This window comes from Plecotus auritus (genome assembly GCF_963455305.1).
Source record: "Plecotus auritus genome assembly, chromosome: 5".
Taxonomy (NCBI): domain Eukaryota; kingdom Metazoa; phylum Chordata; class Mammalia; order Chiroptera; family Vespertilionidae; genus Plecotus; species Plecotus auritus.
Genome location: NC_137776.1, coordinates 32,491,377 through 32,513,911, shown reverse-complemented (window position 1 = coordinate 32,513,911; position 22,535 = coordinate 32,491,377). Strand labels below are relative to the sequence as shown.

Genomic DNA, 22,535 nt, shown 5'->3' with positions numbered 1-22,535 from the left:
AGAGCTCCATTGTTTTCTCTAACCCTTTTTTAGGTCAGGGCTCTCACAGGGTGGTGATACTCGTCGCACCTGGGATCAGGCTTCACAATGGCCACGCCTAGAAAGAGGCCCCACCGTCACCCGCCATTGCTGAGAAAGGGCTTTGAGGGGAAGTGCGAGCGGTGCGTGCTGCAGTGCCACCTGCTGCGTGGGGGTCTCACTGCAGCGCCCACCCTACTAAGCCTTTGGGGGCTAAGGATGTGGCAAAGACCGTTTTCTTTAAAAAGTGATAATCAAAAGAAGTTTAAAAAGCAGAATCACTCTTCAAAAGAAATCCTCACAGAAATACTTCATTATAAGGAATCCATCATTACTTTATTAAAACGTTGAACAATGGATGTTTATACTGTACATTTACATGTTTGAAAAATTGTAAGTATAAAAAGATATACTGTGAAAAGTGTTCCAAAAGCGAGGGGTGGGGTAGAATCTTCCATTTTTAAAAAATATATTTTATTGATTTTTTACAGAGAGGAGGGGAGAGGGATAGTTAGAAACATCAATCAGCTGCCTCCTGCACACCCCCTACTGGGGATGTGTCCTCAAACAAGGTACATGCCCTTGACCGGAATTGAACCTGGGACCCTTGAGTCCGCAGGCGTACGCTCTATCCACTGAGCCAAACCAGTTAGGGCGAGTCTTCCATTTCTGCTTTCCATCTGCATGGTTCCTCTCTCCCCCCACCCTATTGCCCCCCCCCCCCGCCCCCGCCCATAGCAATGGGTTCTTGATTTTTAATATATCTTTAGAAATTGGAAATGGCAGTTGTGATTGCCATGTGCAGTCTTATACCAGCTTCAATAGCCATCTTACCTCAGTAGTACTAAAGAAAGCATTGACAAATACTAGTGGCAAATGATGACATTTTAGTCACTAGCCTTGCATTTAATTGGACAATAATCACTAACACTTAGTTCTCAAAACACTGTAACCTAGTGGCACAAGTCAATGTTTTGTGGTTGATAACACATTTGAGTGTGTGGATTAAAAAAAAAAGAGTATTCTTAAGCTATGGGTGTTAAAGTATATCAAATGTAATTATTAAACACTTTTGAAGAGCTCCCTTTAAACAGATTGAATGTTTGGGAGTATCATTTTACAGAGGCACTTTGGACAATCCCTCCCATAGACACTCATGTTCCTCAAACTCCTAGAGAAATCACAAACAAAAGGTAACAGGTAATGGAAATGAATGAAGCAGGAGTAGAGTAAGAAAATGCCAGCTCAGCAGGATAGTGGATTGCAACTGACACGTAGGGAGGCAGTAGGGGGTGGTGGTGACGGTGACAAAATGAAGAGTGCGAGCCCATGTAGAGAGCAGTGACTACTCAGCTCCTGCAGCGTTGCTGTGCAAAAATGCAGGGCTGTTGCTGTAAGAGCTTATGATTCTTCCAAGAAAAGCCAAAAATCAATTTCACTTGAAAACTTCTGAATTTACAATGTTGGCAACTTGGGCAAAATGGCTGAAGGTGACCAAAAGGTACAAACTTCCAGTTATAAGTCCTGGAGATGTACAGCTTGGTGACTACAGTCAACAATACTGTACTGTATATTTGAAAATTGCTTCGAGAGTAAATCTTAAAAGTTCTGATCACAATAAAAAAAATTGTAACTGTATGCAGTGATGGATGTCAACTAAACTTATTGTAGTAATTGTTTTTCACAATATACATATACATATACCACCTCATTGTGTTGTATGCCAAAAACTAACACAATGTTTTTCTGGCTGGCGTGGCTCAGTGGTTGAACCAGGAGGTCATGGTTCAATTCCCGGTCAGGGCACATGCCCAGGTTGCAGGCTCGATCCCCAGTAGGGGGCATGCCGGGGGCAGCAGACCAATGACTCTCTCATTGATATTTCTATCTCTCTCTTCCTCTCTGAAATAAATAAAAAACATTTTAAAAAACATAACAATGTTCTTTGCAATTATACCCAATTAAAAGAAATGTTGGCAACTAATTAAAAATGTTTTAAAGTGGAGAGGTGGTCACTTTGCCACCTTTGCTCTTCAAAGAGAAGACATTTCCTGTGGGCGGACAATGATGTCTCTGGCTTGGATGCTGTGCTTGTAATCTCCCCAACCTCATTTGAGCCCCATTGAGGCCCCTCTCATCTTGGGGATATTGCTTTCCCACCTAGATGGCGGCCCCATATCTGTGCCTTCTCCCATTCTGCACTATTTAATCACAACAATCTTTTCAAAACTCAGCTCTAACCACTGCCTCTGCTACTTGAAACCCTCAGCTCCATCTTGGGCTCTAGTCCTAATGCTTCATTCTTCTGTGTTTTTGTCCACAGCCGTCTTCTCACTCCCTGTTCTCCCTGTGGGAGATCGATGTATTTATTGCTATGGACAAGATAGTGACTCCTAAAATATACTCCTGCAGCCTCGCCCTGTCTCCGGACCATTAGACTCACACACCTACCAGACATCTCTGCTTGATGATCCTTAACCTCAGAGCTGCACACACTTGTCCATGGCTCCCAGCCCACCCACCATGTCTCCTGCCTGGATCTCAGTGTAGGGAAGGGTATCCATCAGCTATGGAAGCAGGACCCTGAGAGGCACCTTGATCTGGTCTGCGCCAGATCTGGTCTCCTTAACATCTCTCAGACCAGCCCAGTTCCCATGTTGCTCCATTACTTGCTGGTGGCCTTCCCCTCTTATTTTCCAGCTGCAACAGCTTCCAGCAGCCTGGACTTCCTACCTACTCTCTCACAATTCTCCAGTCTACTTCCACAGCCAGCCAAAAGCACGACCAGAAAACAGGAAGGCAAGGAGTCTCTCCTCAAGCTCCTCCAGGGCTTTCACCCAACCCTGCTTACCTTCCATCTTCATGGCCCACCCGTCTGCCCTGGCTTGCCATGCTTCATCCATCCAGAACTATGTGACTCCCAGAGGGGCCATGAGGCTATGTATCTTGTCTTTGACCTTGGTACCTGCTCTTTCTTCTGTCTTCAAGGATTCCCCACCCACCCACCTCTGTCTAATATGACTTGTCTTGAGTCTCAAACAGCACCTCCTCCGGGAAGCCTTCCTTGCCTACTCCACTATGTGTCCCCTTACAGCTTTTACCCCACTACAGCTATAGTCATGTCTCTTTGTCTATGTTCCAACTGAACAAGGAAGTACTCAAGGGCTCAGTGTCAGTTATTGACACAAGGCTAGAATTCAGATCTATGTTTTAGAAACCCCTGCCCTGTCCAAGACAAACTCTATTTATTTTCAGCAAAGACTTGGGACTTAGTAAAACCACAGAGAGAATTCTTACCAAGGGCTCTGTATATAAACAACTACCTCCTTCCAATTTTAGGAGTGCCACAAAACGTCTCAGAGCCCAAACAAGGACAGCTGTGGGCTCACACAAGTAGGGGCTTGGTCAGGGCCTCTGTAAGGGCGAAGGGAGGGAACCGTGTTCTTTGCCCCTGTGCCCACCTCCAACAGGATTTCAGTTCTGAGCTTTGCCGGAGCATCTCCAGGACCCCGTTGCGGCGCCCTCTAGTGGTCATGGTGCTCGGCAGAAGGCGAGGAATTCGGGAAGGCGTGTGCGCCTTGTGAACACCAACCCCTACACCCCAGACCCCTAGCCTCCTGGCATTTAAATCCTGGGTCACAGGAGGCCTCGGCCCAACTGTCAAGAATCAGGCTTGATTGCTTTTTGAGCTACAGTGCGACGAAGTGGAAAGAGCGGGTGTGGGAGCCAGGAGACCCTGCTCTGCCACTTAGCGCTGGTTGTGGCCCTGTGGTCACCGAGCCTTGCTATAGAGGGGGCAGGTCCACCTTCCTGGCAAGGCTGCTCTGAGGGGAAGTGCTCTCTTCAAGGGTCTGGCATAGAACAGTGCTCAATAAACCTCAGATCTTATGTCACTGGGACTGGCCAGGCTGGTGCTGGAAGCATTTATTCATGGGAGAAGAAATGTGCAATGCAGCTGGTGACATAGGCCTCCCTCCCATGAATAGGTGCTTGGTGGGAGGGAAACAGCTGGCAGCGTTGGAATTGGCCTGGGCTCACCGAGGCACAAAGAGACCCGGGGAGCCATAAGATGCTGGGCTTTCCTTTCTTTAAGGATGATGTTCAAGAAGGCAACTCCTATCTTGGGCAACCGGAAGGTTGCCCTGAATGAGTTGATCCTGGAAGTCACTGTCCTCACCTTGCCCAGGGTCTGGATGACTAACCAACTCTGGGTAAGTGGCCAGAGGTGGGAGGAGCCACAATGAACCCCCAAGGCAGGCCTCCAGCAAGTTTCCAGTGTTCCAGACCATCACTGTGGCATCCCCATAGCCACTAGCCACAGGTGCTATGGACCACTTGAAATGTGGCTAGTGCAACTCAGGAACGGATTTTTTTGTTGTTGCGAATCTTCACCCCAGGGTATTTTTCTATTGATTTTTAGAGAGAGTAGAAGGATGGGGGAGAGACAAAGAGAAACATCGATATGAGAGAGACACATCGATTGGCTGCCTCCCACACATGCCCTGACTAGGGCTGGGGATTGAGCCTGCAACCGAGGTACGTGTCCTTGACCAGAATCAAACCCAGGACTCTTCAGTCTGAGGCGCCCTGAGCCAAACCGGCTAGGGCAGAAACTGATTTTAAGTTTAATTTTCTTTCATTGAAATTTAAAGACTGATACCCAATTCAGTTATAGGAAAGCTTTTAAGTATATTTGAAACAAACTGAGGGTGTGAATCTATTTTCTCAACTGTAAATTTAACAAAATCTAGACAGACCACCTATTTTGGATAAAAATTTAACATTTGAATTGGGCTGTAGGTGTAAAATTCTCACAGGATTTCAAAGATTCAAATGTCTCAATTTTTTTTCTTAATATTTACAGATGAAAAACTATTTTGGACATATTGGGCTAAATAAAATATATTATTAAGATTAACTGCACCTGTTTCATTTCGTTTTTCCAATGTGGCTACTAGAAAATCTAAAGCTACATGTGTGCCTGGCGTTAGGTTTCTCTTGGGCAGGGCCAGTTTAGTTTCGCCCCAGGTCTTGTTCCTTCCGACCGCCCACTCAGGCCCAGGCCTTTGGCCGGCTTCTCCGTCTCGCCTGCTTTGGTTCTGGCACATGATCAGACCAGACCAGGTGTGGAGGCTGAAAGTGAAACCCACTCCTGTCAGGGAGCAAGGGGCTGGGAGCGGCTGTCCCGGCAGCCAGGACTTCTGGAGCCGGCGATATACCTGGGGTGTAGGTGGTCAGGGTGAGAGTAGTTTGGGGTTGGGGCAATGATCCGAGGCAACACCCCACTCTGAGAAGACCTTGGTAATCAGTGAGGGAGAGAAGAAAGTCAGGGTGACAAGAAAGGGACCGAATGTCTACAACCAGGACTCAAAATGAGGGTCCTGGTTCTGTCGGGGGAAGAGGGGTTTGTTGAGACCACAGGTTGGGGGCGCAGCCCTTGGCCCTTTTGGAGGTTTGCCTTGGTTTTGGCTTGACAACCTAGGAACTCCTCTTGTGAGGTTAACCTTGGAGACAAATACTTTGGGAAGAGAGAAACTGACACAAATATTATAAGGGGCTCTCTGAGACTCAGTTAAGGCCATTTTATCGCGTGAAACATGTGCATGTGCACACGCAAACATATACTCCCTGTTAACTACCAAGCTAAATACTATCTTTTAAAAAAATCTCTTTTTAAATACTTTCCAACCCCAGCCAGTAAAGTTGCAGAGATGTCCCTCAGGGCAGGGCTGGCGGACTTTCAGGCTAAACTATTTCAGAGCTTCCCACCATTTGCCCAGAAGCCCGGCTCCCAAGGGCTCCTGGAAGGAGCACCTCAAGACAGAAAGGGGAAGAGCCATTGTGTTTGTGTTAGACAGCAGTGAGGCACTGTTTGGTTTTATTAGGTCTAAGGAATCATCGATTCAAGCCAGAAGCAGTACAACTGCCATGTTAGAAAGGTTAGTACCAAGAGCCCAGATTGTGACCCGACGGAGGCCCCTGGTCAATGGCTCCCGGCACCACTAACCTAATCCGGGGCCTCCACTCTCAGACAGGCCCACCCCAGCGTTCAGGTCTTGTAATGGTCACTGGGGAGGAGGCCCAACACCAAGGTCCATCCAGCACCCAACTCTTCTGTCTGCTAGACAAGAGAAAAGGACGGTGCTTATCTTAGCCATGTGCCACGGAAGCCAAGCGGGGCCTGGAAGGATGTCAGTCCGGTCTTTATCAGTTGGGAAGCAGAACCCAATCTCAGTCAAGAAAGACCCTCTCTCTTCAAATATCCACAGGAAATACTGAAAGTGTTGAAAAAATGTGCACACCACCCTTTATACCAGAGGCTTGCAAACTCAAATGCCCACCAGGACCAGGACCAGGACCAGGACCAGGCAGGGGGCCCATATCAGTGAAGTGCAGTAGAGGGGAGGGTGGGAGAGTGAGAAAGGGGCTCAAGTGTGTGAGGGTGGAATTCAGCAAAATGAAGATGACGGCACACCCCTCCCCACTCCCCGAAAACAAGCATTTTATGTGCAATCTCTCAAGTTTCAAATATTGGCAACAAACTCCTGAGTTTTTAAATACAGCGGAGGCTTCTGCCTTTCAACTTCTGCCTTAGACTTTTCTACCCTCCCCCCCACCAAATAATAAAATTCTAACCAAAGCATTACAAAGAAATTAATGGATAAATAGAAAAATACAGCAGCTTCAACAATACCAGTCCCCATATTTTACAAAACATCAATAGTAATTCATTGAGTTCATTCTTGGGCAGAAGGCAGTCAATTGGGTCCTTCTATTGGAGAGATACTTTTGCATTATTAAAATGACACATGCTGTCAAACCACCTCAAATTAAGATGTCATCCTACCTGCCCTCACACCAACAGGGATTAGGCTCCCTGTTGTAGAAAAGAAACTGAGGCACAGAGCAGCGAGGGTCCTCTTTAACATCACAGAGCCCCTCAGCCACAGGTTTGCCATTCCATATTTTGGCACTATCACAGTTATTTTGGCAGAAATAACTCAAGGAAGTTATGCAGCACCTGCCAGGACGCTGGGCAAATAGTAGGCACAATTGCATGTCTGCTGAGTGAGTCACGCATGAATGAATGAATTTAACTACTTCCCTTAGGTAGTACTTCCTACCAGGGAAAATCAGGAGCTGTCCTTGCCATTCCAAAGACTGGATTTCTCCTGGCGGGCAAGGAAGACAAGGGAGGTAATGCAGAGTTCCTCCTCTGAGTGAACAGATGGTCTTCCTGGCTTTTAAGGGAACATCATTGACGCTGTCTGACTCATAACCAGAGAAAAAAGGATTCAGGCACTCAGCACCTCTGGGCTGGGTAGGCTTTGACCTTGGGTTAGGACCTGAGATTGAGAGCAAGTCCTATGCCCTTGTATTAATCCATAACCCAACTTCCCTTCTGTTTGGTGCCTTATTCTCAAAAGAACTTGGCACAGAAAGTCAATGGCAACATGAGGAAGAAAGCGCTCTTTCTTCTCATGGCTGTGCAAGGCTATTTCTGTCCTGGGCCAGCAGCACACAGAGCATCTTGCTCTGGCCCCCAGGCCCCCAGGCCCCCAGGCAGCAGTGCATTCTTTATTCTGGCTTGCTCAGGAGCTGAGGTCCCAGGAACCCCAACCCTCTCTGCTCTGGAGGACTCTTCCTAGAATTTGACAAGGGGAAGAGATTTCAATTTCTCAAAAGTGCCACGATTGGCATTTTGAATGGAACAATTCTGTTTTTGGAGCTCGCCCTACACAATGCGAGATGCTCACTAAATGCCAGGGGTGCCCCACAGCCACAGTGAAGCCTTGCAGCGCGCGCACACACACACACACACACACATTTCCAGTGCTGCTTGCAGGTGGGTAGCCTGGCCCCTGGTTGAGTGACAGGTCTAAGATCTCCCCTCTTCCTGTTTGATAACTCCTGGTCCAGAGTTCCTTCCTGCTGCATGTGAAGTGATGGATGCTCATGCACACGACCACGGGATGCCACAGCACCACAGAGCCTCAAAGTAAGCCGCCATCTGTCTCAATGGCACAGAGAAACCAAGGCGCAGAGAGAAAAAACAACCTCACTGTGACCAGAGTGACCAAACTGGAGGCGGGGAAGGGACCCAGGACCCAGAGGATACATTTTCCTGGGTCTGGCTTAGCTGAGTAAGTCACGCTGCCTTGCTGGTAACTGTCAATGCGGCAGTCCCCTGGAAGGTGGGGCTTCATAGTGACTGCAATCCCAGGGCCAACATGGAGGCCTGGGGGCTCAGTGAGGAGCTGCAGCAGCCCCGGGGTCCAGACTTCATCTGGAGTCTCCAGCGGGCTCAGCGGGAGTGTGGGCAGCTCCGTCACAGGCTCCCGACCCTTTTCCAGGATCCTCACAGTCTCCGTTGGGAAGTATGACTGTCAGCGCCAGCTCCTCCTCAGGTTCCTGGAAGTTACCTGAAACACAAGAGAAGGAATCAACCAATCAGAAGATAGAGTCTATGAGTGAGTAAGCTAGGAACCAAAGGAAGGAAATTGGCCCCAGTGACTATCTACTCAAAAAAACCACAGCAAAATACATATCAAAAACCTTAAAAATGTACATACCCTTTGACCCAGCAATTCCACTTCTAGGATTTTATCCTAAGGAGATAATTAGGAATAATTAGTGGAAATGCTGCAGTGATCTTGCTACCAGACAATGGATGAAGCAACATGAGGATGACCCCTCAGAGAGAAGGAAAGAACTGAGTCCTTGGTGGGGTCACTGGGCCCCTGAATCAACCGGCCCTGACGCTGACTCTACCTCGACATTCTTTAAGTGAGATCATGAGTGCCCGCGCTGCTTGTGCTAGTTGAGTCACGGTTTCTTGATCTGTAACTGAAATCAGTTACATCCTAACTGATTTGAAGTCCAACAAAGGGATTGACTGAATTAACTGGCTCACCCATATAATGGGATTCAGGCATTCAAAATGATGTCTAAAGTTCCATAGAGCTACACACACACACACACACACACACACACACACACACACAAAGCTGCAAGTGAAATTGGGGAAATCTGAATATCAAGATCTGTGGATTGTTTCAATGTCAATATCCCAAAATGATGATGGAGAGGTCAAAGTTAACATTTTTTGCAATTAAATTTTTTAAATACCTGATGCAGATTTTATATACTATATAGAAGCAAATTTATTAAAATTTAAATAGGACAAGGAGATATAGACAGATGGTTGGACAGAATGGGTCTACTCCAAATATGAATTTGTATTTACCTTTGAGTGATGGGATTAAGTGAATGCTTTATAAATATTTGTGTTCCTTCTTTTGTTCTTGTTGAGCTTTCAGATAGGTAGAATTCTCAGGTGGCCTCAAAGATTCCCACCCTTTGGTAGACTCATCCTGCATAATCCCCTCCCTTGAGTGTGGGTGAGACCTGTGAATATGATTGGATAGTTACTCCCTTGTTTGGGCACCTTATATGACAAAGGTGATGGAGTGTCACTCCTGTGATTATGTTACATTGTAGGAGCCCGAGGAGTCCCCGCCGACTCAAGGAGCACCTGCCTGTGAGAGGAGGGAACTCTCAGAGCTGACAGTCAGCAAGAAGGCAGGGCCCTCAGTCCTACGGTGGCAAACAAACGAATTCTGCCAACAATCAGATGAACTTGAAGGAGGACCCAGGCTCCGTCAAGGCATGAGCCGGCCCACACTGAGGCAGCTTTGGGACCCTCTGAATGGAAGGCCCCACTAAGCTGTGTCCTGACCACTGACCCGTGAAAAGTGTAAGAGGATAAGAGTGGGTGTTGTTTTAAGCAGCTAAATTTGTGGTAATTTGTTACTAGGCAATAGGAGACTGATAACATCAAGTAATGATTTTTTTTTAAAAGAGACACAATAGAAGTTCATTTTAGAGCACTACTCACTTTTTTTCTATAACAAAACTATACTATTCAGTACACTCTGGGGTTGGGATCATGTACATTCAACGGGTTACAACCTGCTTTCCTGGGAACAGTCAGGCGCCCCATAACGACATTTTGGTCTATGAGGTTACAATGGAGCGGAAAAACTCCTATTGCTCCGAAGCAGAGGAGCAATAGGCTATCCCTAGGCATGTAGCAGGCTATGCCATCCAGGTTTGTATAAGTGCACCCTCTGACGTTTGCACAGTGACAAAATCGCCCAGGATGCACTTCTCGGATCGTATCCTTGTAGTTAAGCAGTAAACAGCTGTCAGTCCTCTCTGGGTCACAGCAAACTCAGCCTATGGAGTACCTCAGTGGCTCTCACTATCTTTCTTTTCCTTCTCCCTCGCCTCCCCTTAGCAGCCTGATGATTCTACCCTAGAAATGGCTCCGGGCTGGTGAGCTCCTTCCTCTCCAATCCAACACTGCCCCCCTTGGGCCAGGCCCCTCATCATCCCTCCTGGGACTATGCAGTCCCCTCCTAGCTGGGTCTGCCTCTGGTGGCTCCCTGCTCCTCCAGTCCAGTCACCTCTCTAAACACAGCCCTAGTCTCCACAGCCAGTGTCTCAACTCTCTGCTTCAGCCTCAGCTCTCAGCCGTCTCCTGCACCTCACCCCTGGCACTCTCGACAGGGTCCCTTTTCTGAGCATGACATTATGCTGTTAAGCCTTTGTTCATGATGCTCCCTCTTCAAATCTTCCCATTTCTGACTAAGACAATCCCCTGACCCCCCTCACTTGCTCTGTGAGACCATGGGTCTGACTCCACGTGCCTTGCCATGTCAATGGCCTACACTGCCTTCACTAGGCAGAGACTCCTGGGGCTAGAGCCCTGTTGATCAAGCCTGTGTGCTGGCTCCTGGTGGCCGGGGCATCTCACACTGCTCACTCCCACCCTGAACACATGGCCAGTGCTCCATGGATGTCAGTCCTCTCTCTCCCTAAGGTCTCTGTGCATGTGACCACTCTCTTAAACCCAGGCACCTGGCCCTGAGTCCAGGAGCAGGAAGCAACTCACTCACCCTGAGCAGGACCACTGTGGGAGGTGGTGGCATACGGGTCCTTCCCCCGGCGCCAGGGACCCCAGGAGAAGCACGCCAACAGCGCCGGGAGGCCGGGTCTCTCCCAGGCTCCTTCTGCTAAAAGGAACACAAAGTCCCAGAGGCAGCAGGTCACATGGTGCTTGACACAACTGAGAGGTTTTCAGTTAAGCAAACCAAGAGCTTCAACTATTAACTGCCCTAGTTTCAACTGTCTGATTAAAAACAAAGATTCTGATTTGCAAAAGGAGGTGGAGTTTTTGTACTTGAAAAAAACACACTAAACACAAACACAAAGAAACAGCGCTGGCCATACAGCTCAGCTGGCTGGAGCATCGTCCTGTACACCAAAAAGTTGTGGGTTCGATTCCAGTCAGGGCAGAAACCTAGGTTTCAGATTTAATCTCTGGTCAGGGTGCTTTATATAAGGATTGCTTTATATATATTATATCATTTCACCCTCACAAAAGCTCTGTGATGTAGTTACCATGTTGGGGAAACTACCTTGACAAGAATGACATGATATGAATTACAATGACATAGCACCAAAGAAAATACTCAAGGAGCAGTAATTTCCCCCTGCTTTTTAGTTCAAACTATTTCTTACTATGAAAAGGCTTAATCTTTATAAATAATCACATACAAAACACTTATATGTTGATTCTAGTTTCCTTGTTATAGTATCACCTAAGTGATGTAGGGATCACTTAAGAGCCCCAACTATGTGGAATAAGGTAACTGCAATGGAGTTTTTAAAAAAACACACACAAAACAACTCCAGGAAGCCAAAACAAAATCGGTGTTCATTTTTCTTTACTTGGGGGCTTATTTACTCTTAATTTGCACCCAGCTCTAAAAGACTGGATTCCTAGTTTTTCAACCCAATGGCAGCTGGATTAGGCATAAACTGGGTAAGAGGGAGGGCATGTCAAGAGGCAGGCAATCTAAAAGTATAAGAATAACCATGAGGTAGTGAGGAAGGGGACTGGGAGACTTAGAAAAGCCATATGCAGTTGCTAGGAATACCTTAGCATCATGAATGTGTGCGTGGTGCTGCCCACTGCAAAGCCCAGACAAAATTAGTGGACAAATAAATTAGTGGACAATAATCACACTCATGACCTGTAGTCATTAGTAAAAGGTTTCATATTGTTTAGTGTGTTTTTATAAAAGCAGAAATGAGTTTAATGCAGTAGAGATCAATTCAGTGTTTAAAAAGAGGTAAGGGTTATCTGCCAGGCAGGTAATGGGAAATGGGAATACAGTGGTGATTAAACTCATAAGGAAAGGTGACAAAACCATTGGTAAGAAACTAGAGAGTGGAGGTAAGTTTTGGGATTTCATTTTTGAACTTGTAAAGGAGTAAGAGAGATCAGGGAAGACTTCGTGGAGGAGGAAGTCCAGTTCTGAATGATGAAATGGGGTTGGTCAGGTGAGGAGGTGGAATGAAAGAAAAGGCCTTAAAAAAGAAAGAAAGAAAGAAAAGGCCTTTAAGGCTTTCATTCCAGGCAACTGCAATGTGTATACAAAAGCTTAGGTGGCCAGAGCAAGCTTGGCTTTGGGGAATTAAAAGCTATTTCCTGGGTGATGGAAGAAACTAAGGGCTCAGAATTTTCCAGGTACAAGCTCACTGGGGGTGGGGGAAGGTAGAACACTTCCTCTCATGGGGCCAGGTCAACAATCAGAATGACAGTCCACCTGAGGACATTCCCTGTCTTTCAGGATGCAGGTTGTGGAGTTTCAGATGCAGCAGAAAGGGCTGTGGGCATGGGGGGCGGGGTGGGGGGAAGGTTAGGGCAGGTTCTTACAGCTGAGATGGATGGCCTCCACCTAGCAGGCCAGGCTGGCAGGTAGGTCTGTGACATTTGTGACATCAGAGGTACCAGGTTTCCTTGCTGGAACCCTCCTCCCCCCAAGTCTGGCACCTTCGGGTTGATTAACACAGCAGTGTCCAGATAGGCAGAGCACAGCAGCCTCTGTCTTCAAAAGAAAGTTTGGCAGAGAATGGAGGGAAGACCAGAGGGCTTGAAGAAGAGCAGGTGCTGGAGGTGGGGGAAGCAGGGGGTGCAAAGAATGCTCCGGTATCTCCCAGCTTTGCCAGATCCAGCTGTACTTAATGTCTGTATTTTAATCCGAGGACACTGGAAAGCTCCTGGAAAACCTTGTGACCAGGAGGGAGGAGCTTCTGACTCCTCTGTGGATGGCAGCAGAAAAAGACCCTCACTCTGCTCCCCAAACTGCAGGAGAGAGTGAAGGGAAGGGAGGTGGCACTGCAGTGGCTGCACAACCAGGGCGGGTAGCCAAAAGGGACTAGAAAATTCTGTGTCCTCAGTCAGTCCCTCACAGCCTTTCCCCACACCTTCAAGTCCCAGCACCTATTCCCTTTGCCTTCTTCATATGACCCGCGGCGCTTACACACTGAGCCTCCTCCACCTTCCCACCTTCGCATCCTTTGCTGCGCAGTGTCCTAGGAGCTCCAGGCACCACCAATCCCCTCCCTCCAGTCCTAATTCGGTCCTAATCCCTCCTTGAAATTTGTGCAACCCAAGGCTTTCCCATCTCCTCCCATTCCTCTCCCCGCCCCCCCCACCCCTCCCAGCTCCCAGATCTTTGACCAGCCCAGTACAACCCGCTTGCTCCATCAACTTCCCTTGCCTTCTGTTCGTTCCCAAGCCACTGTCCCCCATGCGTTCAGGATCCTCCCGGGACAAACTCGACCCCTGGCCTAGGGCCTGCTCCGTGCTAGCTGGAAGGACCAATGCTAGGCACCTCCCCTCTCGGGGCCTCAGTTTACCTCGGTGCACCAGGGGGCTGGCCTAAAGAGTTCCAACTTCGGAGCCTTGCCCCAGCCACCGCCCACCTGCGCCCACCGGGCCTGGCGCCCCCTCACCTGGTCGCGCGGGCCCGGCTGCTTGCAGTGCCCTGCTAGCGGCGGTCTGGACAGCCAGGATGGAGGCGGGGTGGCCGGGACAGTAGGCGGCCGCCTGCACCGGGCCTCCCGCCTGGCGGCCGAACACGGTGCGCAGCAGCGCCTCCAGGAGCCGCAACATCGGTGCCACCGCGTCCTCGGGCCCCGCCTCGGCCACCAGCACCCCGACCAGCGCCGCGCCGGCCACCCGCCGGTCGCGCACATCGCGCAGCATCTCCCGCAGGCGGCGCCGCGGCTCCCTGGCGGCCAGCGACGACGCGCGGCACAGCACGAAGACGAGCGTCGAGTGGATAGCGCGCGCCCTGGCCGTCCCGGGCACCCACCGCGCCCCCGGCCCGGCGCCCTCGGCCACCGCTTCGCCCGGCTTGCCAGAGACTGGTTCCGGCGGGAACACCGCCCAGGCGAAGTCCCGCAGCAGCGCGCGGCTCTGCTCGCGCTCCCACAGCTCGCCCACCAGCAGCACCTGCCCGCGCCCGCCCGCCGCCTCCACCAGCGCTTGGAAGGGAGGCTCGGGCCGGGCCGCCGGGAGCGCGGGCCGGGCCGCCAGCGCCTCCAGCTCGCGCTCCATGCTCGCCGCCGCTAGCCTTCTGCGGCACCGCAGCCCTGCCGCCGCTGCTGGCCTCTCCGGGCGGTGGCGCCCGACCCCGGGAGGACACGCCCCCAAGGGCTGCGCCGGGCCGACCCCCAGCCCGCGGGCCGGGCTCTCCGCGCTCCGGCCCGCAGCTGGGCTGGGGGCAGGAGCTTTGTCCCCCAGCCCTCTAAGGATGGCGCCTCCCGGCCTGTTGGGGAAGGGGGCACTCTGAGCCGTGCGTTCGCTCATCCAGCCACCCAACAAATACTTATTAAGTACCTACTAGGTTCAGGATAGCAAAAGGGGGAAATGATCACGTGAACAAATATACCCTCCCAAGTTAGTTTTGAGACCTGGAGCAGATACGTCTGAGGAATCTATATGGTGTTGGGATAGGAACTTGTAGAGCCAGGGCCTGCCCCTAACAGTGCTGCTTTGGGGTGATGGTGGTGGTGGTGGGCTCCAGAGAAGGGGGTAAGGAAGTGAGAAAAGCAAGGAAGCAGGGGTTTCTTTTATTACTTCTGTCATTTAACCCCCCCTTGGGGCCTTCAGCATTTAACAAAAAGTGAAGTGAGGGCTCATTATTTCAACAAATACTTATTACTGGCAGGAATACATTTCCTTTAAGGGTCTAGGTCAGCTTTGTGCAACAGATCATTTTGAGATGTGCTTTATACTATCTGTACAGTGCAATGCAGTAGTCACTAGCCACCCGTGGCTGTTACTGAGCGTGTGAAATCTGGCTCGTGAATCTGAGGAATGGAGTTTTACATGTTATTTTATTTAAATTAAATAGCTGCATGTGGCTAGTGGCTGCGTCATTGCAGTGATGGTCGAGGCTCTTTACTTCCCATCTATTACACCAAAGGCTCTTTAGATCAAGAACCTATTAATACTCAGCTCTCACCTTTACCATAAAACCCTCTATCTGCTGGTCTAGTTACCCTCTGGCCTGCCTCCTATAGTTACGCTGAATCATCTCTTGGAGAATTTGTATGTCCATTCAATAAAACAAACCTTTGTTGAGCACCTTTTAAAAAATATATAGTTTTATTGATTTCAGAAAGGAAGGAAGAGGGAGAGATAGAAACATCATTGATGAGAATCATTGATTGGCTGCCTCCTGCATGCCGCCTACCTGGGAACCCGGGCTAGTGCCCTTGACCTGAATTGAACCTGGGACCTTCAGTCTGCAGGTGGATGCTCTATCCACTGAGCCAAACCAGCTGGGGCGGGCACCTTTTGTGTGTAAGCAGTGGGGATTCAAAGATGCACAAGTAGACTTGCCCTAAGTCTGATAATCCAGCAGTCGTTTTAGCCAATGTATAGGGGAAGGACCCTATATTTTTGTTAACATGACCTCTTGCCTCTGTGTACCAACTTTGTCCAAGGCAGAGATCCAGAAGTTTGGGTGGGAAAAGCCCAAGAGTAGAAGCAAGAAGCCCTGGACTGAACTCAGGGATGGATTCCAGCACCTGCTCAGTGATTCAGTCGCTCAACCTATATTTACTGAGGATCACATCTGTATTCTAGGCAGCTGGATGGCAGAGGGCCAAGGAAGGAACAAAAATCAGATTGACTTGAGATTTCTTAACAGCAACACTGGACTTAAGATAGTTGAATAATATTTAAAACTGAGTTTTGATTTCTAGTTAAATTATCAGGTATTCAAAGGATGGGAAGGTTTATCACATAGAGTCCCTCTTTGAAAATACTGTTAGAGAAAGCACTCCAACATGAAGAGAAATCAATACTATAGGTGTGCTCAACAATAGTGAGAAGAATTATATCACTTGTTTTTGTTTTTTTAAATATACTTTTATTGATTTCGGAGAGTAAGGGAAAGGAAGAGAAAGATAGACACATCAATGATGAGAGAGAATCATTGATTGGCTGCTTCCTGCTTGCCCCCTACTGGGATTGAGCCCACAACCGGGCATGTGCCCTGCCAGAAATCATACTGTGGTCTCATGGTTCATACGTCCACGCAAAACCACTGAGCCATGCCGGCTGGGCAACTCACTTGTTTAAATGATGCTTGCCTAAGGAAATGGTGCAGGGCAGTGCCAGCAAAGTACAGCCTGACTGGACATAAGTGGAGAGGATGGCAGAGCCATGGGCGTCCCACCAAGAGAATGGAAAGGGAATTGACCCTATAGAAGTCACCTCTTTGAGGAAGAGAAGAAGACAGCAGCTAACTAGGGAAGAACTTTCAGAGGTGCTGTTATTTTTATACTTTCTTTCAAGGCTTGTCTAAAACCCACATGCTCTGTTTCTATTCTCTGACTCTAAATTTCCAGGTTAACAATTCCAACTTTTCCAGTAATGGGATAGAGGATGGATCAGAGAGGGGGTGGGTGTTAAACAAAGGTCAGAGTCCAGGGCCAGTGAAGTTTATCTTTACCCTCATTATTTACATGGTAAAGGTTCAGGTATTAATTAACAGGAAACCACAAAGACCTTAAAAAAAAAACTGTATGCCAAGAATATTTTTTTCCTTCTCTCTGTCCATGACCTAGAAAATATCATAATACAAATAGACCTTTCTGATTTCTCTGGTTTTCAACAGAGATATAAAGTGAAACTAGGATTTCTGAAACAATTTGCTTCTTTATGTTCACTTAAGCAGAATGTGGTAGGAAAAGAACTGATTTGGAAAACAAGGAATAACCTTTGTCTAGTGGCTGGTACCTCGTCCTTTCTCCTCTTTCCTCCTTTTCTTTCATCCTATTCTCCTTTCCTTCTTCCTTCCGCTTCCCCATCTCTCCCCTTACCTCCTCCCTCTCCTCCCTCTTCTTTCCCTTCTCTTCTTTCTCCTGTCCCTACCTTTGACTTTTTCCATCACTCTTTTCTTCTTTCCTAACTTTCTTTTCTCCCTCCACACTCCCTCTTCTCCCCTAAGACAATTGTTCTGGGAGCTACAAAAAAATGTGGGATTTTATGGGCTTCCTGGGGAGCCAGATAATGGGAGAAAGATCTTTTTAAAAAATATATATTTTATTGTGTTTTTTTTTTACAGGGAGAAAGGGAGAGGGATAGAGAGTTAGAAACGTTGATGAGAGAGAAACATCAATCAGCTGCCTCCTGCACACTCCCCACTGGGTATGTGCCCACAACCAAGGTACATGCCCTTGACCAGAATCAAACCTGGGACCCTTGAGTCTGCAGGCCGATGCTCTATCCACTGAGCCAAACCGGTTAGGGCAGGGAGAAAAATCTTAAAAGCAAGGGAGACCCTGCAAGGGAAGAAAATTTAGGGAGCCCCCAGGGAGCACCCCAGCCACCCTCTGTGTTTATGCCCACCCAGGCTGTACTTTGCTGGCCCCCCACAGAGGAATGAGGCTGGGCTGGGGTGAGGTATGGCAGGAAGTTTAGGACTGGCTCTGACAAGGGCCGTGTTCTGGCTGCTGAATGACCAAACAGGGCCCCACTGTGCTTTGAGTTCAGTTCCTCGCGATGGAGGCAGAAAAATTTCCCCTTCTTCCTTTCTAGGTTCTTTGGCTGTTCTAATAATAAAAAGGATATAAGATAAATTAAGAGGAGAAAAACGAATTTAATTACATATATACAGGAGCCCACAAAGAGGTGAGACTCAAAGGCAATTGAGGCATGTAAGCCATCCTCAGCTGAGGAAAGGGGTAGGGGCCTGGGCTTCACGGGGAAGGCGGGCCATTCACAGGAAGATTAGTGGAACGGATGTTTGGCAATCAGCTATTTTTCCTGCTAAGCAGATTTTTTTCAGATACAAAATATGTTATCTCTGATAATAGCTCTCTTACTGGTACAGGCCCACTGTCTGAATTCTTTTAGGCAGTTAGGGGAGTACAGGCCCACTGTCTGAATTCTTTTAGGCAGTTAGGCAGTAAAAAAGCTTTCCTGAGTCTGCTGTGTCTTGATGGCTTTGGGCTCAAAATCATCCACATGCCAAAGAGACCCATTTTGGGGTGGGATAGTCTGCTCCCCTTCCCTGTCTCCCGCAGGTTCCCTTCAGGGCACTGGGACTGCAGATCTCTGTGACAGATGGTGCTCATGTGGGGGTCAAGCATCTCAATTCTTCCAGAACTTTAAGGGTTTAATGATGGTTTGTTAAGATGGGTGGGAGGAAACGCTGGAAACCGTAGGCCCTGGCTTAAGCCCTCCTGTATCCTTGCCCAGCGCAGGATGGGCCAGTGGTATTAGGAGGAGAGGTGGGTAGCCCCCTAGGGCACACCTGTACTGGCTGAGGGAGTTGGGGGGCAGGGGGCAATCCTCCATCAGCAGACACCTATATTCAGATCATGCTTGAGACATCCTACCCCATCCTACCTCCACCCATGCACCAAGGGGCATGTGGCAGGGGACCAGGAGGAACACTGCAAGAACCTCTATGCAAAATGGGGGGGTCCAGCCAGTTCTGCTTGGCATCCAGGAGCAGGTGATAAGCTCTCCAGAGCAGGAACGGCACCTCTACATCTTCAGCCCAGGACAGCGTTGGCACAATGCAGCCTCAGCATGCAAACTTGGAAAGGGGTCTGCACCTGCCACCCTGCTCATGGCCTCAAGGTGACTTCTTGGGGACCTGGCAGCATCTGAGTCTCGGTGGAGCAGGGAGGGGAACAGGAGCATATGGTGGTGACCTTGAAGCCACTCAACTTGGTCCTCCTTTAAAATCGCCTTGGTTGGATCAAGTTAGAGCCTCTCCAGAGAATGGCCAGGAGGTGGCCATGGTCTCTAAGAGCTGAGTGGAGCTTCACTGTGTCCATGGTGTGGACCTAGGGGTCCCCACTCACCATGGCTCCCTGCCCCCATACCTACATGTCTCATTCTTGCACATTCTGCAGGCTCTAAGTCCCTGGGTGATGAGATATAGGAAGTATGCATATTTGGGGGATATAAACAGTGTGATCACTGTTCACAAGGTGCCTGACATATTCAATATTAATCTTCTGATAACACTACCTGCTCAGGCCAGCTCCGCTGAGAGAGACCAATCAAGGATTCAGTCAGAGTGGGTTCAGCAAATGCCTACTTTCTGATACCTTCATGTAATCGTCCTTATGCTCCCTCCTCAATTCCAAATGCATGAAGAAGCTGCAAACTATCATTCTAATGAAGGATTTTTTTTTTCCAGTCCGTTGAGATCTTGCTTCCAAATGAATTGTTTGTTTGGCTCAAGTAAAATCGTACAAAAATTCTTTAGAATTATGACACAAACTAGACACAGTCTCTTCTCTATGCTCACAGCCCATAACACAGTACATAGTTTCCTGACACCCGCTGTTCTCCCTGGACCATATATTCTGGATATCCTTTGATGTCAACATCTATGGTCTGACATTGTCGTTTCAAAAAACCAAGTAGTTCTATGTATATGATTAACCATACTTTATTTTAACCAGTGCCCTAATGTTGTGAACTTTTATGCAATTATAAAAAGCATTCCTGTGCACAACCTTACACATACAGACCTTGCACTAGTCTTATGACTTCAAGATGCTCTTACATCATCCTCAAATGCAGCAATGTAGAAAAATGGCCCCAAGTCACTCATAATCTTTCTGCTAGTTCAATGACTTCAGCTGTTCTTGGGTAATCTTTTTGTGTTTTAATTGCTTTTATTTTTTAAATTTAATTTTATTGTTTAAAGCATTACAAATAGTAGTACATATATCTCCTTTTTTCCCCATTGACCTTCCTCCAGCCTCCCCTGCCCCCTGTCACATGCCCTCACCCCCCCCGCCTGTCCATTGGTTGTGCTTATATGCATGCATACAAGTCCTTTGGTTGATCTCTTTCCCCCTCTCCCCATCATCCCCAGCCTTCCCGCTGTAATTTGACAGTCTGTTCGATGCTTCACTGCCTCTGCATCTATCTTTTTATTCATCAGGTTATAATGTTCTTTATTTTCCATAAATAAGTGAGATCATGTGGTATTTTTCTTTCATTGCCTGGCTTATTTCACTTAACATAATACTCTTCAGTTCCATCCATGCTGCTGCAAATGGTAAGAATTCCTTCTTTTTTATAGCAGCGTAGTATTCCAATGTGTAGATGTACCATAGTTTTCTAATCCACTCATCTGCTGATGGGCATTTAGGCTGTTTCCAAATCTTAGCTATTGTAAATTGTGCTGCTATGAACATAGGGGTGCATATATCCTTTCTGATTGGTGTTTCTAGTTTCTTGGGGTATATTCCTAGAAGTGGGATTACTGGGTCAAATGGGAGTTCCATTTTTAGTTTTTTGAGGAAACTCCATACTGTTCTCCACAATGGCTGCACCAGTCTGCATTCCCACCAGCAGTGCACGAGGCTTCCTTTTTCTCCACATCCTCGCCAGCACTTGTCATTTGTTGATTTGTTGATGATAGCCATTCTGACAGGTGTGAGATGATACCGCATTGTCGTTTTGATTTGCATCTCTCTGATAATTAGTGACTTTGAGCAGGTTTTCATATGTCTCTTGGCCTTCCTTCTGTCTTCTTTCAAAAAGTATCTATTTAGGTCCGTTGCCCTTTTTTTATTGGATCATTTATCTTCCTTTTGTTATGTTGTATGAGTTCCCTGTATGTTTTAATTGCTTTTAGATCAAAATAATCCTTATGCCAAAGTGGCTTATTTTGGAGTGGCATTTTCTGCCACCCTTCACAGGTCTGGGTGCTGTTGGTAGTCCTCTTACAATCATAAGGAGAGTCAGTCTCAGTCTGACACTGACTTTATGGAAGGCAGAGTGGGGAGAAAGAAAGAAATGAGATCTTTGGAGTAAGCCCACCCTAAAGACTATTCTAGCTGTAGACTTCACAGGCCGTGAGCCATTGTTTCCCATATTGTCCGAGCCATATGGAGCTCTTCCCTGGAAATGAGTCTGCCTAATATCACAGCCAATATTCATAGTACTATGAGTCAGCACTATGGTGAACTCCACTGTCTCTTTGGTTAATTGTGAAACATGATGGGACATCATGCATCTATTAAAAATGAGATATTGCATGGGAAGATTTCATTGAGAAGTGAAAAGAGCAAGTATCAATTATACGTTATGAAACCCTATGTAATAAAGGGAGGGAAAATGTCCATTTTAACCAAGTAATCTTGGGGGCGTAAAAGGTAGTGAGAGGAGCGGAGGAATCCTGTCATTTTCAGTGACCTCAGCATGAGTCTTCTCTGCCACCTGAGGGAGGATGGAGGAGGGAGGGGGGAGGAGAGGGTACCCCTCCTCCAGGTAGGGCCTCTGGGGAAGGAGGGGTACTCCAGGAAACCTGGCTAGAAGTAGAAACAGAAGCAAGGCAGAAGGGACCTAATCTTTGAAATGCCAAGTTGGGGCTAGGGGAGGAGTGGGGAGGGGTATGTGGGCATAGACAGAAATACAAGGCTTAAAATGCCCAATGTTTATGGACACAAGTCATCCCAATGGGAGTCTGTTTTTCGGGGGGGGAGGGGGGAGGACTGAGACTAGAATCTCCTGGTCCCGTCAGGTGAAGGGCACAGGCAGACCCAGGGCCTCTGGGAGGGGAGAGTTGGCTCATGTAGAGACTTTTGCAGGTCACTGGATTGAGTGTCTGATGGGTAACAACTCTGTCTTATTGAGTGCCCAGTCATCCAGGACTGATGTAAGCACCAGCTCAGGGCAGTACTGAATAAAAGACGGAAGGAAGCAAGGCCGAGGTGGGGGTGGGGCACAGGCAGCAAAATGGGGGTTTCCCATAGGCACACTCCCAATGGTGTGAGGCCCTAGAAACTGTGTTCCCACCTTGCAGTCATCAAGCCTGACTTCACAGCCTGAAGGTCTGCTTTCTGGCCAGTTCAGAGTTTCTCCTTTAAATGTAAATATTGAGGAGAAACCAAGATGGCGGCATAGGTAAACACCTAAACTGCTGCCTCGCACAACAATTTCAAAACTACAACTAAAACACAAAACGTCCATCACCCAGAACCACGGGAAAGCTGGCTGAATGGAAGTTCTACAACTAGAAGGAAAGAGAAAAGAGCATTGAGACGTGCACAAGTGCTGAAAAGCTGAGGTACGGAGGCACGCGAATTGGGCTGGCAGCGGGTGACTG

The 22,535-nt window shown here is 48.1% G+C and overlaps 1 protein-coding gene across 4 annotated transcripts; it reads right to left on the bottom strand.

Annotated features, from left to right (window-relative positions):
- Positions 1–5,864: 5,864 nt before the first annotated feature.
- On the bottom strand, positions 5,865–14,547 carry LOC308248901 (uncharacterized protein C2orf72). Of its 4 annotated transcripts, XM_080669352.1 has the most exons (4): positions 13,888–14,547; positions 10,980–11,096; positions 8,592–8,627; positions 5,865–8,441 (listed from the first exon to the last, which is right to left on the bottom strand). In XM_080669352.1, the coding sequence occupies exons 1-3, from the start codon at positions 14,492–14,494 to the stop codon at positions 8,623–8,625; spliced, it is 729 nt and encodes a 242-aa protein (XP_080525478.1). In that variant the 5' UTR covers positions 14,495–14,547; the 3' UTR covers positions 5,865–8,441; positions 8,592–8,622. The 4 variants fall into 4 exon arrangements, with proteins under 4 accessions (XP_080525478.1, XP_080525475.1, XP_080525476.1 ...); XM_080669349.1 differs by lacking the exon at positions 8,592–8,627; XM_080669350.1 differs by lacking the exon at positions 8,592–8,627 and having other exon boundaries at positions 5,866–8,441; positions 10,980–11,093.
- Positions 14,548–22,535: the final 7,988 nt, after the last annotated feature.

What these genes read in the sequence shown, in the direction of transcription:
- LOC308248901 (XM_080669349.1), bottom strand. Translation starts at nt 14,494, where the DNA reads ATGGAGCGCGAGCTGGAGGCGCTGGCGGCCCGGCCCGCGCTCCCGGCG. An exon ending in AGCCGGGCCCGCGCGACCAG is followed by an intron (nt 11,097 to 13,887) that starts GTGAGGGGGCGC and finishes TGTTCCTTTTAG; the next exon opens with CAGAAGGAGCCTGGGAGAGA. An exon ending in CCACAGTGGTCCTGCTCAGG is followed by an intron (nt 8,442 to 10,979) that starts GTGAGTGAGTTG and finishes CTTGTGTTTCAG; the next exon opens with GTAACTTCCAGGAACCTGAG.